The sequence below is a fragment of the Lathamus discolor genome, chromosome 1 (assembly GCF_037157495.1).
Source record: "Lathamus discolor isolate bLatDis1 chromosome 1, bLatDis1.hap1, whole genome shotgun sequence".
In the NCBI taxonomy this organism is placed as follows: domain Eukaryota; kingdom Metazoa; phylum Chordata; class Aves; order Psittaciformes; family Psittacidae; genus Lathamus; species Lathamus discolor.
Window position 1 is genome coordinate 77,511,153 of NC_088884.1, and position 16,568 is coordinate 77,527,720.

The following is a 16,568-nucleotide window of genomic DNA, read 5'->3' on the forward strand; positions in this document are numbered from 1 at the left end:
ACCTACCAGACAGCTTTACCAAGGAAAGGAACTACAGCATTTTACTAGTGAAGGCAGTTACAGCAGGAGATCTCTGCTATGCAAAGATTCTTTGCCAGTAGTTAACATAATTTAAAAAGATTTGCTTGTACATCTGTAAGGAGATTTTATTTGTTACAGGAAATACTTGGTCTGTGGAAAAAATCAGACTGGGTGATTGCATTGAGTCCTGTTGGCCATAAAATCGATTGTTGAAATCTACAGTTTGAATACTTGTTTTGTTTTTTTAACACAATAGTAATTTGAAACGATTTTGTAGAAGTGCAGGATTGGCCCCCACACACCCTCATATTTATCCTTATGGTTTTCAATTGTTGGAATTGATTTATCTTTGTCAGTTTGCTTTTTTTTTTCCATTTAACATTTCATTCATATCATCGTTTCTCTGTTATATGACATGTCAAAAACCTACAGCTATTGTATACCACATAGCATGTGCCTGTTGTAAGTGCTAAAGGATCTCAATTCCTTAATGTGAAATTATCAAGGTAAATTTGGTATAAAATCAGTTGTAGAAAAGAAGTATCCTAGATATCTGGTTATATTAATGTTCCCAGATTTTGCTTATATATGGGTGAGTGAGTTTTCAATAAATAATCCATCATTTACTTCTGTTCGTTTGATTAATTAAAAAAAAAACAAACAAAAACCCAAAACCTCAAGATGCAGCTTTGCACCACCTGTGAAGGTTGTTCAGTACATCGGAATACTGTAAGTCTAAATACACTAATAATAATTAATTCATAACATCAGAGGCAAACAAATAGTATCAAATGGATTGCTTAGCCAACATACCTAGCTTCTGCTTTTGTAAAAGGATTGTGAGTTTTGCATGCATTTCTGATGTTTTGCTACTGTCAAAATATACCACATACTTAAAAAATATTAAAAAAAGAAAACTCGCACTGGAATTGTTAACAAGCACTAGTGCAAATATTCAGTGTTGTAAAACTGTTTAGACAAAAAAAACAACTCTAGTGATCTTAACACTTTCTGGGTATAAAAGTTTATTAACTTCCCATTATACTTTCAAAAATGATTGATTGCTTTGAAAATCATTGCCTAAAAATTCTGCGAGCTCTGTTAGTGGAACCAGTTATAGGAAAGTATGCAACTGGGAGAAAAAAAAAATAGGGCCCAGAATTTAGATGAAAGCCATTTCCACCACAGTAGTCTTTTGAGGGTCTTAGTCATGGAGCTGTCATATATTTGTAGCCTCTTGAATTATCTCATGCAGACAGATGGAATTTGATTATTATTTAGTTTTCTGACACCAGGCATTTCACTGATACAGCTTTCTCATTTGTGAAGTGGGATATGAAAGGTTTTGTAAGGACACACACTGCATGTGATGCCCATGATGTGTGATTGCTGTTTCTAAAGCGCTTGGCATACAACTGAATAGCATAGCTGGAAAAGACAGAAGTGCTTAAATACCTCTTTTTTAATGAGCGGGACAGTAACATATGTCTCAGTTAATTTGTCTCAAAACTTGCCAGAGTAGAATGTCACACAGGTCATCCTGCCTGTTATAGATGGAGATTCTTCTGACTTCCTGAGCAAACAAGAACGAATCCCACCTCTGCAGTTCACCCAGAGCAATTACAGGCATTATCTTTGCTTAGTTTTCTCCATAGTTCACTATTTCATAAACGGACAAAAAATGGCAAACTAGACTGTACACTGACTAAGGCAATAGTGGCATACAGCTGAAAAAGGTATGTCTTATGGTAGTCAAATGTTGAGGCTGCATTATAAGGATTGTCCTATTTCTTAGTGTTCAAAGAGTAACACTATCAAGAAATGTTTTATCACCAGAAATGTAGTGGACTACACCTTACAGTTAGCCATCCTAACTTGTTAGCCTAGTCCATCAGAATGGATGCTTCTGGAAGTGTACATAAAAGCTTTAACACAATGTTAAAGAGGCGTGGAAGAGAAAAACTTCTCAGTATACAAACATTTACCATCAGCATAGAGGGAACAGGATTTTTAAAGCTAAGAGTCACTGGCATTTGTAATTTCCACTCAAGGCTAGTGATATAAAGGTTTCACGTGATTACCTGCTGCTGAGTAGATGAGCGAATACTCTGAGTCAGTCTTTCCAGAAATGTGTTGAGGCTTTTGGGACTGCTTTATGTCGGACTGATAACTAGAAAAGACAATGGAGAAAGAGTAGGCTTCTGTCCAGTTACTGAAAGCAGGAAAGATTTGTACTATTATTGAACATTTCTTTTCACTTGAAAGGACAAATTATTTTAATATTCTGCTTTGCTAGAGGCAAACTGCTACTTTCAGTCTACCTTGAAAATGAGAAAATGGTTTCCTCAAGGGAAGTTAACATCTCTGCATCCAGGCAGTACCATGGCAGCTATGCTAAAGTGCAACGCTTGACTGACCTGCTATGTCCTAAGTGCTTTCTGAGTTTCTCACTGCAAATTGTCTCTTTGCAGTCAATGCATTGCTGCTTCAGAACAGCTTCTTTATGTGGGAAGCCACATATGTTTTGGTTCATTCATGTGCTGGTAGATGCTACGGTTAGTTCACAGAAGTACCTCTGTTCTCAGCTCTTCTGAAGCAGGAATGGGCTTCCTTTCTGCCTGGCAAGATGAAACTGCCTCCCTGGTGCACAAGACAGATGGTTATGTACAGAGGGAGTGACAAAAGAAGCATCCAGGAGGCTTCCCAAGGCGCTACTGAGAGCATTCAGCTTGCTGGACCCAGCACGCTGTCTCAGGGAGTCCTCTCTATGCAATCAGGACTGCAATCAGCAACTGTGAACCAGAGCAATCAGAATGTCTGATTGGCAAAAACAAGCATTAGGCCTCCACAAGCAGAGGATGCAGTCATTATAGAGCAACAGGCCCCACAGCTTCCACTGTCTTCCACAGAGGCAAGAACAAACACAAACTTCATTGATTCATTTCCCAGGACAACAGCTCAATCAGTAAGTGGTGCTGGGAGGAACAAAAAGATCTGCATTTGATATGCAAAGAATAACAGGAGAGGAAGATAAATATTAGCTGTGGGGGCAAGGTTTCCAAAGTAAAATCCCTTTGAAAGGTGGTTAAATTAGCTCTCCAGTTCTCGTAACTTTCGATAGCTCCTGTGATAGCTTAAATACCGTCAAATTCTAAATACATGGATGAGAAAACAGGCAGATTGGTAGGTTTATATATGGCTTTTTGCTATTATTCTTTTAACTCTTAAGCTATATCTCAAAACACGAAACATCTTAATGCATTCTTAACTAACTGTGTGAGGGAACACATTTCCCTCTTCTTTCCATTCAATGCCCAACATTTACCATGATGTTTTATTTTATTCCTGATTCTTGAAACTTGAGGTCAGTAGCTTTTATTGGAAAGCAGGAACATGTACAGTATGTTTCTAAACAAAACGAGAAAAAAAGGGAGAAAAATCTTTCCTTTAGGAAAATTATGTTTCTGCAGTACTCAAATAATCCAAAGGTCCGATTCCGCCAATGCATTTTTCTTTACATTTGCATACTATACAGAAAAGCAATTTTCTGTGACCAAAGAAAGCAGCTAAAATTCTAGGAATGTAAATGCCTGAATAACTTCTTTTATATCTAGAAAATATTAGTTAGCAAAGATACTTACTCAAAATACAGCAGGAAAATTAAAAGGAAAAATTTGCAAATCACTTGTTTAGGAATCAAGTAAAAAATAAATTCATGCCACCCTCGATAGTTTTGCTACACTACTGTCACATGCAATCAATCTTTGAAACACTGTTTAAATTATAATTAATAGGAAAGTTGTTTTGGATATTAAAATTGAGATTAAGAATTAAAATACTTTCTGTGAAGTATGATAATCTGAGTCATAAAGTAGCAACTAGGAAGTTTCTGAGCGAATTTAATTTCTAATGCAGTGTTAATTACACAAATATTTATTTTAAATATGGATATTAATGACACACTAGTAATAATAAAAGTGTATAAATTCTTTAGTTCCAGTAACATTTGTACAGCTCATTATAAGAATCCATAAAGAGTTGCCCTTTTAAGACTTTTTTAATTGCAAAACTTAAAAAAGTAGGGGAAAAGAAACAGAACAAACATCAGTAAAAAAAATGGCCTAGAGCCCATTTGTGATCAAATAATGGTGCAAAAATGACACCTTATTTCAAATATGAGCTCCCTATAAGCTTTTTATTCCTGCTAGCATAGGAAACTAGTTAAGATCTTGCAGCATAGGAGGGAGACTACGAAAGTTCTTACACTGTCAGTATAGTCAATAAATAATTTTTCCTGTTCAGTTCAGGATTATGGGTGAAGAAACTACCCTGAGCATGGAAGGATCTCTGTCTAACTTCCTCACTGAATTTGCAGAGGTTCTTAGCTAGAAGTTGTCTCTTCTGTTGAATTTAATACAAACAAATGGGAAAGTTAATTAGAATAACAAGACAGTAAAGCTTTCTCCAGCAGCAACAGTTCTAAAACTCAGTCAACCTAATTGATGATCTCCTCCAAGGGCTTCATGCTACTCCTCACGTCACTACCCTGTGTATACATATTGTGAAGAGGGATCACAGCCTCTGTAGAAATGCTGCTATTTTTAGAGGCATAAATGTGAAAATGAGAGCACTGCTGTCCATTTGGTCTGATAATAAAAATAAAAGAATAAGGACTTTTTTTTTCACCTAACTTTGCCAACACGCGATTCTCCAAGAGCTGATAAAGCAGACAATGCAGACAGACCCATGGTAACCTAATGGCAAAAATTATTAGCGCATTCATCCAGGTGCGATTGCTTGTGTGGGATGAGAATTACACTATCTATCTGAAGAACCTGTGCTCTGTAGCTAAGAAAACCCAAGGTCATCTCAATAGCTGACATACACATTTAAGATCAGTGTTTTCTTTGTTTCATTTTGTTCTAGCATTGCTGTACCAGAAAATGGATTGGATAGTAAAGTAAACTGAGAGCCATAAAAGTAACTGAAGCTGGTATAGCACTTGCCACCATTGCAGTTCCTTAGTACTGTATGCCAGCTTGTGTACACAAGTGGGAAATAAATGAAAGAAACATACAGTACCAACAAATGCTTCCTTTTGCATTAGTGCATCTATGCTTGATGCTGGTTTATCTGTTATTGGAAGTCGGTGTGGGGGGAATCATTACAAGCATCTGTAAAGTTAGATGTTAATTGAAATCTAAGTTTAATTTAAGAAGAAAAAGAAAGACTCAGGCCTAAAAAAGAGGGAAATTTTCATGTGAGTTACCCAAATAAAGCACGGTTCCAGGTGAATATAAGATACATGTAATACACTGTGAGGCATAGTTAAAAATATGTATGAATGGCAACCACCTGGTCTAGGCTTGTGTCTTCTGAGTTGTGTTTTGTTTCAGGTGGACTGTAATGCAGACGATTGCTGTAATTCAGACATGATTGTTGAGGGCAGCTTGTGCCTTGGCTTCCTCAGATTTGCTTGTATTCAGTGGTTCCTGTCAGATGATTTGTGTGAACTAAGTTATCTAGTGTAGTATAAAGTGAGAAAAATATGAATTTCCTGGAGCACTGGGATTCTGAAGTAATTAAATTATATTTTTAAATCTCAATTAAAATCAATAATACTTAAGGATAGAATCATAGAATAGTTAGGGTTGGAAAGGACCTCAAGATCATCTAGTTCCAACCCCCCTGCCATGGACAGGGACACCTCTCACTAAACCATCCAACACAAGGCTTCATCCAACCTGGCCTTGAACACTGCCAGGGATGGAGCACTCACAAGCTCCCTGGGCAACCCATTCCAGTGTCTCACCACCCTAACAGGAAAGAATTTCCTCCTTATATCCAATCTAAACTTCCCCTGTTTAAGTTTTAACCCATTACCCCTTGTCCTGTCACTACAGTCCCTGACAAAGAGTCCCTCCCCAGCATCCCTATAGGCCCCCTTCAGGTACTGGAAGGCTGCTATGAGGTCTCCACGCAGCCTTTTCTTCTCCAGGCTGAAAAGCCCCAACTTCCTCAGCCTGTCTTCATACGGGAGGTGCTCCAGTCCCCTGATCATCCTCGTGGCCTTCCTCTGGACTTGTTCCAGCAGTTCCATGTCCTTTTTCTGTTGAGGACACCAGAACTGCACACAATACTCCAGGTGAGGTCTCACAAGAGCAGAGTAGAGGGGCAGGATCACCTCCTTCAACCTGTTGGTCACGCTCCTTTTGATGCAGCCCAGGATACGGTTGCCTTTCTGGGCTGCGAGCGCACACTGCCGGCTCATGTTCATTTTCTCATCGACCAGCACCCCCAAGTCTGATCCACGGCATTTAAAAATGCTACTCATTATAAACAATGTGGTAGACCGAGAAAGGCTGCCACGAGAAGTTTAAATGCTGAACCTTACTTTGTTCACTGTTTAGGTTTGAACCTATGTTTTCAGCTCCAAATTAATGAACCTGTAGTTCTCAAGTTAACAAAAAAAGAAGTGCATGGGGGGAAATGGTGATATCCTTGTCCCAGTTTCTAATGCTATCATATATATGCCTAATATAAATCTTAATCCTTCAAAACAACATTTGAAAGTTTGTAAGTCTTGGGCTTTAGCCTGTGTGATTGTTTTCCAAAGAATATTTATTTTAATGATGCATTTTAATGCCTTAATCCCCAGTTGCCCTATGACTTGTAGAGGTCCTAATAAAATATAATCAGTTCACTCAAGCATAACCAATTTCAGCAGATACTAAAAGTAGAAACTAAGTAAAAGTACTTGGAATTTCTACTCCTTACTAAGCAAAAAGACACTGTCTACAAAACTGTCAGCAAACATCAGATGCCACAACTAGTAGCAAATTAAATTAAAAACATAAAAATATCAAAGTTCTTTGAAGGATTCTGAACAAGTATGTATTTTAACTCAATCTGAGGACTGTGGGAAATCCAAGTCTGTGATGGCATTCTATGATGGCCGGTTCTCTCCACCAGAAGAGTTAAATGGTATCTACAGATTACTGCAGGGTAACTACTAATTTTATTTCTAGCCCATTGAAATCACAATGAATGACTCAAATATCTGTGATATAGACAATAATGTTTATTTAAAATAATACCTATTCTGGCGTATTGCAGGATTTGTCTATTGAAATGGTGGATAGAGCTAAATGACTGTTGTTCTATAATAAGAAAATCAGACCTTTCAGGGCAGCACAAGCCACATTTTTTCCAGGTGTTAGGTGTCAGAAAATGCCTGCATAAACAGTGGAGTGATAGAGAGTCTTTTCCCAATCCTAAAATCATCCCTTACCATGTCAGACTGAGTAGTCAATACACAGGTTACATAACTTTGGTAAACTTCAGTATATCTGCCCTCCGGGCAGTCTGCTGTGCAAAGGGAAAAGATTCCCCACATTTGTTGTCCAAAAATTTCTTTTTGCACTAAGGCATATTGCTTATTCATTGTACAGTCAGAAACACTAGATTTGATTGCAGGGGATTTTCCAAGCTCTTTTCCAGTATGTCTTCAGTACATAGTGTTCAGAAAGGAAAGAAAGGACTGAGCATAAGCATCAAATGCTTGCCATTTTGTTAAGCATTGATGCCTTTCTCTGCTTTTCAAAAAACTATTGTAGATTAACCACCATATGGAGTTCGCAAGTCTTTTGAACAATGCTTCTTTTAAAATATATAAGTGATGATAAATAGCTCTGCCTGTATTCTCGTTTATTATTTGAGCTCACCCAAGCCTTTGAGTGTTTACCCAATTTTTCTTGAGAAAGAAATAATAGAATACTGAAGTTCATGCTCACATTTTGCAAAAAATATTTTTTCTCTATTTACTTATATAAGTCATTTCTCTGAAAAACGAAGAACTAGTCCTTTTCATGAGCTGCCCACTGTGTTTTATGATCCAGCCCATCTTCATCACCTTTCTCAACATAGACCTTAAGCTTTGAAACACTGGATGTGGGGGAACTGTATTTCCTTTTCAAACAATAAAGTGAGATCTCTTTGGCATATGGATATGAGGAACAGCAATCAGACTCTGAATTCAGAAAGTAATGCTCATAACAGAAGCTGTGCTTTAAACAGATTTCAGATATGACAATATATAATGGAGAGCACTTGCAACTTTGACAAATGAGTGAAGAGAACTGCACTTCATTTTTTCAAGTTTTATTTATATTTTCTGAAATAGAAAAGTGAATTTATTAATGTACTCTGCGGCACAAAACTCTGTGTTGCATGTGGCAATGTAGGGGACTTGAGCTAAGGAGATGTCAAATAGCTGTATTTATCCTATGTGGACTGAATGAACTAAATCATTTTGAAATCCTGAGCAATCTGAAATCCTGAAATCCTGACAAGCATGAAATTTGCCCACAGTACATGTTCACATGCTTATCAATCTACTAATTCTCAGAACAGAATCCTAGGAAAGTGACTGAACATGTGAGTTGACCAAGCTACACAAAAGTCAATATTTCATTAACAGTGCAGTGGAGATTTAAAGCTATTCTAAGACTGCATTCTTCAATCTAAAGACTGCAAAGCACGGAAAAAAACAACAACAACAAAAAAAAAAAAACCACCCCCAAAACCACAACAAACAAATGCCAAACAAATGACAAAAATAAACCCTAAATAGACAAAAAACCTCCCTGAAGCATGTGATTAAGTTCATCTTTACTCAAGAAAGATCTGAAGTGCTTATTTTAATTTAGACATTAAGCCAAAGAAAGTCAATAAAAATGTTCAAAAAAGCAGCTAAAAGACGTGAGGAGTAAGTCCTTGTCTGTCTCATAACTGTAAGTAGTGCATTTGTCATCTACACAGCAATCATTATGTATCATTTAAAGATTTATCACACTTGCCTTCTGATGTTAGAGCAGCTGTACCATAAATACAACAATTTTCAAACAAATTTGTACTCCCAGGGTAGCTATAGTTTTAACAGATAAAATACTGGTGCTGACATAGTAAAAATAAGCTTTTTAGTAGCAGGTCAGAAAAAATCCTTTGTGATCACATAAGCATGCTTGAGGGTGGCTGCCATACAGAAGCGACTTCCTTACATGCTCCTTATAAGCTCGTATTTAAAAATCCTGAGTTGTTTTTAATATGCAACTTTCTTTTCTTTGGTGGTATATTTAAAAGTAACAATTTAGAGCGTAACTAGCTACTCAGCAAGTAAACTTTTGTAGTATTAGGATAATTATATAACTGTGAGAAAAGAAAAAATCGGAATTGATGGAACCTCTCTTCCTTAGGTTACATTTCCCAAACATTGCAGCATCTGAATTGTACAGCAACATATTATATGAATTCACAGCACATTGTCTCAACATAGAAACTATCTGTTTGTGAGGATTATCAAGATCCACATGGACCTTATCCATCTTTCCAAATATGTTATCTTCCAAAAAATTGCTGTTGGGCTAGGGAAGTTGTAGGTGCTACTCCTTTATTTTGCTTTTCTCCCAGAGCAGAACCCCTCAAAGCGCAGTAAGAGCAGTAACACTAGCAGCTTTTACCAGCACATTCATCTTTTCAAAGCACTTAGACAGGATAAACTTTTGATATGCATACATATGTGCAGGAATATATCTCCTACATAAATTCCAGTGGCTAAAAGTCATGTAAATGTGTGTGATCTAAATATCCCACCAAATTTTTTTCTATTGGAAATAATGGAGTCTGAGTCTTTTCAAGAGCAGAAATTGACATTCCACATTCAGTACTTTTTCATTTATGTAAATACAACACAAACACATCAGGAATCCAGAAAGTTTTGGTTCTACTTTTTAATAATTTCTCTATTTAGCAATTCTAAATTCTGTCACTAAAATATTATCCTGTTGGAAACCTTTCTGTATTTTATAGAAATAATTTCTGAACATTGGTTGTGACCTCCTCAGAATCACCTGAGGCTGCAAAACAAGTCTTTTCATGTTAAAAAAGAAATCCTAATTTCTGCATGATCTGAACTGAATTGTTGGCAGTATGGTCAGATTGCTAATCATTTATTTTCTTTTTCAGGAGAGCATAGATTTGGGTGAGATCATGTTTTCCCTTTGTTATTTGCCTACTGCCGGGAGAATGACATTAACTGTCATCAAATGTAGGAATCTCAAAGCAATGGACATAACTGGCGCATCAGGTGAATCTACTTTTTTTAATAAGAAGGCAGGCAAGAAGGGGACAAGTAGGAACTCATTGGGTTTTGCGTGCTTAACATTGATGTGAAATGGAAGTAGCAGGAGAACGGGCATAGGCACTGTTCGGATCTACTGGCTGTCTTTGGTCTGGCAGTCACTATGTCTTATTCAGAATGCCCATATTTTTCCTTTGTGTTGTTTTATTGAAATGACATTCCTACAAAAAAAGATTGCTCTTCTACTACACATTTGAATGACTTTGAGTCCAAATGCATGCAACTGATTGTCTGTTACTCAGATCCATATGTCAAAGTGTCACTGATGTGTGAGGGGCGAAGACTGAAAAAGAGGAAAACTACCACAAAGAAGAACACTCTCAATCCCGTTTATAATGAGGCCATCATCTTTGATATCCCTCCAGAGAATGTGGACCAGGTCAGCCTCTCCATTGCAGTGATGGATTATGATCGGTAAGCGCAGTTTGCTTTCTTACCATTAATCTTCAGTGAGAAGTTACCTGATCATTGCAAGCAACTCCTTGAACTTTAAAGCAGGTTTAGTGTCACAAAAAAACAAAGCCTTTGGGTCTTTTGCTTTAAAAGGAAGTAGAGGTTTAAAGCTTCCACACCTTTTAGAGTTCAGGCCATTTTATCTGTGTCATAAATAAATGTGATGCAAAAGAAACATGGCTTAATCTTCTTAGGGGCCACAAGGCTTGGCATACATTGCTTTCCCCATCTGGTGGCTGGACTATGTAAAATCTTTATAAATCAGGTATGTCTCCCAGTTTAAAAAAGTCTCTCACACTTCTAATTTCTATTTAAATGGCAGATATTTGAATTAAAAAAAAAAAAAGGATTACTAAAATAGAATTAGATACTAATTGCCTCATTGAATTAAGTAATAATTAATTCTTCATTTGAATCAATAGAGAAGCTTTGTAACCTTTGAGTTCAGCTCTGGTTGATAAAACATCTGAGCCTCAATTATCCATGTCTTCACCGAGAACTGTTCAGGAAGAGACTCCTACTTACAGATGTTCAAGAACTGCAGGTTAAACTAGACAGTGACTGACAGAATCAAGCCCAAGCCAAGTCTGCTTCATTCAAGTGGTATTAGTAGTGAGCTCTTGAGATTGCAGGGCAAATAAACAAGGAAAGTCAAATTTAGTAACACAAGCCTTCAGATTGCTTTTCCTTGCCATTAGATTTCTGATTGTCCTCCAACATCTGTCAGGAAGACTTTCTCAGTCAGATGTGAAAGGGCACTATGGTGCCGTTGGGAAGAGAAAAGAACAGCAGCCCGCACAATATCAGTCTCTTCAGCTGCTCCTTTCAAAGCATTTGGTAAGAGAAAGCTAGGAAACATTCTAACGTACATATGGGCAAGGTTCAGAAATTATTTTCTGGAATTCCCCAACAAGTCTATGGCACTGCCAGCAGTATGAAGTATTAAGGCATTGCCTGTCATGGCAATGCCTCTTGCCTTTCACAATTCTGACTGAAGTTCCAATGATGACAACAGTAAGAGCTGGGAAATAGAGTGTGAAATAATGTCTGAAGGATTTGAAGCAGGAAATATATTCCACACTATTTTCTTTCACCTTCCTCTTGACAAAATTTCAGCATGCTTTCCTTCTAGATCATTTGGTGCATTATGCTCCATTTCTCTCCTTGTATTCCTTGGGTTCTAACATTTTAATGGCAAGGGTTAAATCTTCATTGCAATTTTTATAGCTGCTAGAAGCACGTAGTGGCTGGAGGTTTTTGATGCTACCATTGTAGACCATAATATTACAATACTACTGCTAAAACTAATATCTGTGATAAATAATGTGGAAACTTTGGGCATGTATTCTGTGCTGCACTAAACCAGTACACTGAATTACATCAGATGTTACTAAAACTGTTTTTACTTTTAAAAAATTTGCCTTTCTTCAATTCTCAGAGTAGGGCACAATGAGGTCATTGGGGTATGTCGGACAGGAATTGATGCTGAAGGGCTTGGAAGAGATCATTGGAATGAAATGCTGGCTTACCCACGTAAACCAATAACTCACTGGCATCCACTACTAGAGGTAAGAAGTAGCCAAATTTTCTGCTTCTCGGTATATTGAATGTTTTGCCTCTGTCACGCTTCTGTGCTTCTAAGAATCATGAAAATCAGTGAAGTCTCTAAGGAGAAGCTCTACAATTCTTAGCACAACCTAAATCTGGTCGCTTGGGTTTATTGGTTACTTAAGTGTGCCATTTCAAAAGTTACCATGCTGCACTGATGGCATTATAAGATTTAAAGATATCATAAATTTCCAGAAATTATGATAAGGAGCTTATATACACTTAGAAGAGATCATTTGGAAATATTTCGAAAGTAATCATTTCCTCTTCAAAAATCTTTAATATGATTAGATATGTTGCTAAAATATTAATCTGAAAATGGCCTGCTAATTAGGTTAAATTAAGGCAATATACCAGCAGATGCCTCCAGAATTACTTGACCAGGCACTTATTGGAAGCTTATTCAAATACATGAGTGATTATACCTACAAATCTGTGGGCTTGGACTCCCTCTTCAACCTGCTGCAGCCATATCTTACTGGTTTTCTGTATGCAAGATGCTCACACCATTGGATTTTGAAAGATTCATATTGAAGCCTCAAGAAGCAGCAGGCAGTGTTTTGGGACACAGACGACACACTGCTTAGCTCTTACCAAAAGCAACCTCTGCAGAAAAATGAGTTGCTGTCTGAGGCATTATGGGCCAGTTTGTTCTCCCCACTGCATAGCACGTGACTGCACAGTGTTTCCAGTGACAGGTAGAAAAAGCCCAACAGAAAACACCTAAAGAAGAGTGTGAGTGCAACTAAATCGAGTCAATGCAGCAAAGAAACCTATTTTTACAGGTGCGTGGCTCTGTCTGGATTATGTAAGTTGGGAAACAGAGGTAAAACCCCCAATTAGTGAAATAAACCCACTCCTCTGAAATGACTCAGAGGCATTTTTAGTTCACTTTAGGCATTTTCTTCCCATTATTATTTCTCCTGGAGACTTTGATCAAGAAAGGGTTTAGATTTTATTTGGGTTCTTTGTGGGAGTCTCTCATCCTCTGAAATGATCATGATATGCTGACATTTGTAAAATTAACACTTTTTTTGCAGTTACCTGGCAGAGCAACCAGTTTTGATAGCCAGGGATCTTGTTCATCACCAAAACCACCGCTTACGCCCTAGGCAACAAGAGTGGATTCATCATGTTTAGTGTCCAAAGCTCCCTTGTAGCTCACATCTACACAAACAGAAGGTTTGGCTTCCGCAGATGAACTGTATCCATATTTTTTTATTAAAATGCATTTTTCCTATTCTAAGTATTATATTACAGTTTATAATAATTTCTTGATGTATGAATGAAGTTGAATTGAGCCAAATATAACCCTTCCTCATACAAATTCATTCACCTGTTTTCTTGCTGACATACGTCCAGCGTCATATCCAAGCAGTGCTTTGATATGACCTATATCTTTGCATAGACAAAGAAATCAGAAAAAAAAAAATAAATCCCTTAAGCAATTCAAAATCACTCATTGCAGCTTGTAATGCCTAATTCTTTTGAGAGAGAGAAAATAGTCATGTATAGCTAATGTAGTAAATTTCTTCTAAATTGCACTATATCCTGTGTGACTTCTCAAGATAAAATTCAAACTGAATGTTGCATGAAAAAAACAACCATTGTCACGTTTTGGGTGTTTGAAGATCAGTTCATCCCTTGGGCAGGGAGGAAGGGCTGCTCAAAAGCCCACTAAAGCCTATGAGGAGGACCCTATTTGTTTCACCTGGGTTTTAGTTCAGTGTTTGGAACAGGTCTTACAACTGTATCTGCGCAGTTACAATTTTCCAGCAATCAAGATGCCGGCTGACCCTAGAAGAACCTGTTAGCCTGCTCACCAAAACAACCAGGCTGTTTTGCTTCAGCTACCAGCTGTCTGATGAAGAGCTAGCTCGGATGTCTCTGCATGACGCTGAACAGCACATGTACAGGTATTGATCTGGAAAGCTAATATGTCTGCAGTGAGCTGTCTGGAAGTTGATGCAGCTCCACAGAGACATAGGTGTCTCCTGAGAAGGTGCATCCGGCCCCTTTGAAGCAGCTCATTTGATGCTAGCTTCATGTACTCCTTACTTGGTCTTTACAGAGGTCAAACTGTAGATGTGAAAACACTTTAAAGGAATTGATATAATGACTTTTAGCTGTTGAAAAAATTTATGAAAAACTGCAATTTTGTGTAACATTTTTCTGATTTGGGATTTGATGTGACAGTATTAGATGTCTTTGAAGTTATTTTGACTAAGTGCACAGCTCACATGCAATAGTTTCTGGTCCCTGTCTGGGTGCCTCTAGTATTCTATGCTAAATATGAATTTGAGATATGTTTTCTGTCAATATAACTGAAATGTAACAATTTTATAAACTAGTAAACTCATTTATTAGAATACACAGTGACAGCAAATACAAAAAAGTATTGGCTGAAGTGAGCTGCTTTAAAAACTAGAAGAGACCTACATATTATTTTGTGGATTTAGCTCATTTTAACACTGAAGTTTACTTCAGTTGGATAGCTATTTTCTTTCTTTTCTCTTTTCTGGGTGTTGGTTTTCTGTTGGTGGTGGTGGTTGGTTGTTTGGGGTGTTTTGTCTGTGAAGAGCATAGCAAAGACTTCATGACTGCGACTCAGATTTTGAGAGCCGAACTGCAACTAGAAAAGAGTTGAGGTGGTGGCTTTTTTTGTAAAGTATAAAGAAAACTGAGAAGATAGATATTTTCCAAAACAGTGTTTTTACAGAAGTGTACATGAGAAAAATGCCAATGCAAGATTGGTTTATGATAATAGAAGAGTTTGTGAGAATTAATCTAGTTCTAAAGGGAAAAAGCAGTTTAGACAGACTGTTGAAGAACCATTTTGGCTTGGTTAGTTTGGCCTGGTTGACACACAATACATTTAAGAAGATCCAGTGCCTCCAGTCCATTAACAAATCTCTAAGGTAGTCAAATATGCCTTGAAGTGTCTTAACTGCTCCACAAAAATTAGGAAGGCTGGTCTTAAAATTGCAGGTGTTTCTAAGGCAAAAGAAAAAAAAAAAAAGAGGCAGGTTTTATACCTTGCCTTCTATGCCTACAAACACAGCAAGAAAGCAAGCAAGCAAATAAATAAATCCTGTTCCAGGTTTCTATTCATGGTCTCTAGGCAGAGACAGTTTTTCCCAGAGAGGGTTGGTAACTCTGAACACTGATCCTCCCTGCTCAAGACTGTATTTTCATCACCATAAATACAGAGCAGCCTTGCAGAATTTCATTCCTCCATTTGCTCTGGGTGAGTGATTTTTAAATAGGAGAACAAGCTCTCATCTGTGGGCTTCTTCCCTTCCATTGTTGTTATCATCCTGAGATTCTGTGGCCTAGATAATTTTCATCATGATTTTGCAAGGTTGACATAGAAACAGATATATATATATATATATATAAGTGGAGACTAAAAAACTATTTTGTGTATATATTTATCTTCATATAAATGGTATCAGCAGTGGCCTTTGTGGCCTAGAAAATACTTTTTGTAATGTGGTACTGTAACAGTTAACTAAATATTCTTTGCACTTTTTTGCACCTAATATCCAAAAAGCTAACAACTTCATGATCAAATGTAGCATAAGTGTTCAGCAATGAGCAACATCTTTTTAACTATTTCATTGTTCTCTATGACTATCCTGTATGTTTCATAATAAGTATTAAGGTATTTCAGTATTTGTTTTCTTAAATTCAAATTGCTATCAAACACCAAAGGAATAATAGCTCAGTTTGTGCCCTCTTGTTGTGTTACTTTAGGTATTGTTATTAACAGTAGTGAATGACTTCTTTGTCTAAACTTGATTTATGGGTGCTCTGCATCTAGGAAAAATCAGGCTGCAAAATTATCAGAACATCTAATTTAAATAATCCCCTAATTAATTATTTTTAGTCCCTTACCAGTAATTAATATAATTAATGCAAAAGACTTTTTTTCTCTCCCACTCTTTCCTTAGCTACCTTACAAAATAGGGTGTGTATTTAGCATAACTAACCCATTGTCATTAGAGCCTGGTTCACAAGTTACTCTCTGAGTGTAATCACAGAAGCACAAAGTAAAAGCTTAACACAGTTTTAGTTAATGAATATGTTGCCTTATGTTTCTCTTTATTAAGACATTTAAAATATTTTAATTTGGAGAAGTTGTAAACTCCCTGCTCCCTTCCTGAATGTTGCTGGGGTTGTTTTGTTGCTTATCCACATTTCTGCCATATCACAAACATTAGCCTCATTTGAGCAAAATCAAAACTGCAAGCGGTTGGTGTAAAATCTATTGTGCTGATTCTACAGC

The 16,568-nt window shown here is 37.1% G+C and overlaps 1 protein-coding gene across 1 annotated transcript in view; it reads left to right on the top strand.

Moving 5' to 3' along the window:
* SYT10 (synaptotagmin 10) overlaps positions 1-13,404 on the top strand; it is a 35,802-nt gene extending 22,398 nt beyond the window's left edge. The window contains exons 4-7 of the mRNA XM_065665140.1: positions 10,045-10,165; positions 10,462-10,633; positions 12,111-12,240; positions 13,321-13,404. Of these exons, the coding sequence (XP_065521212.1) occupies positions 10,045-10,165; positions 10,462-10,633; positions 12,111-12,240; positions 13,321-13,392 (495 nt within the window). The 3' untranslated portion in view covers positions 13,393-13,404. The remainder of the gene's footprint in view (positions 1-10,044; positions 10,166-10,461; positions 10,634-12,110; positions 12,241-13,320) is intronic.
* Positions 13,405-16,568: the final 3,164 nt, after the last annotated feature.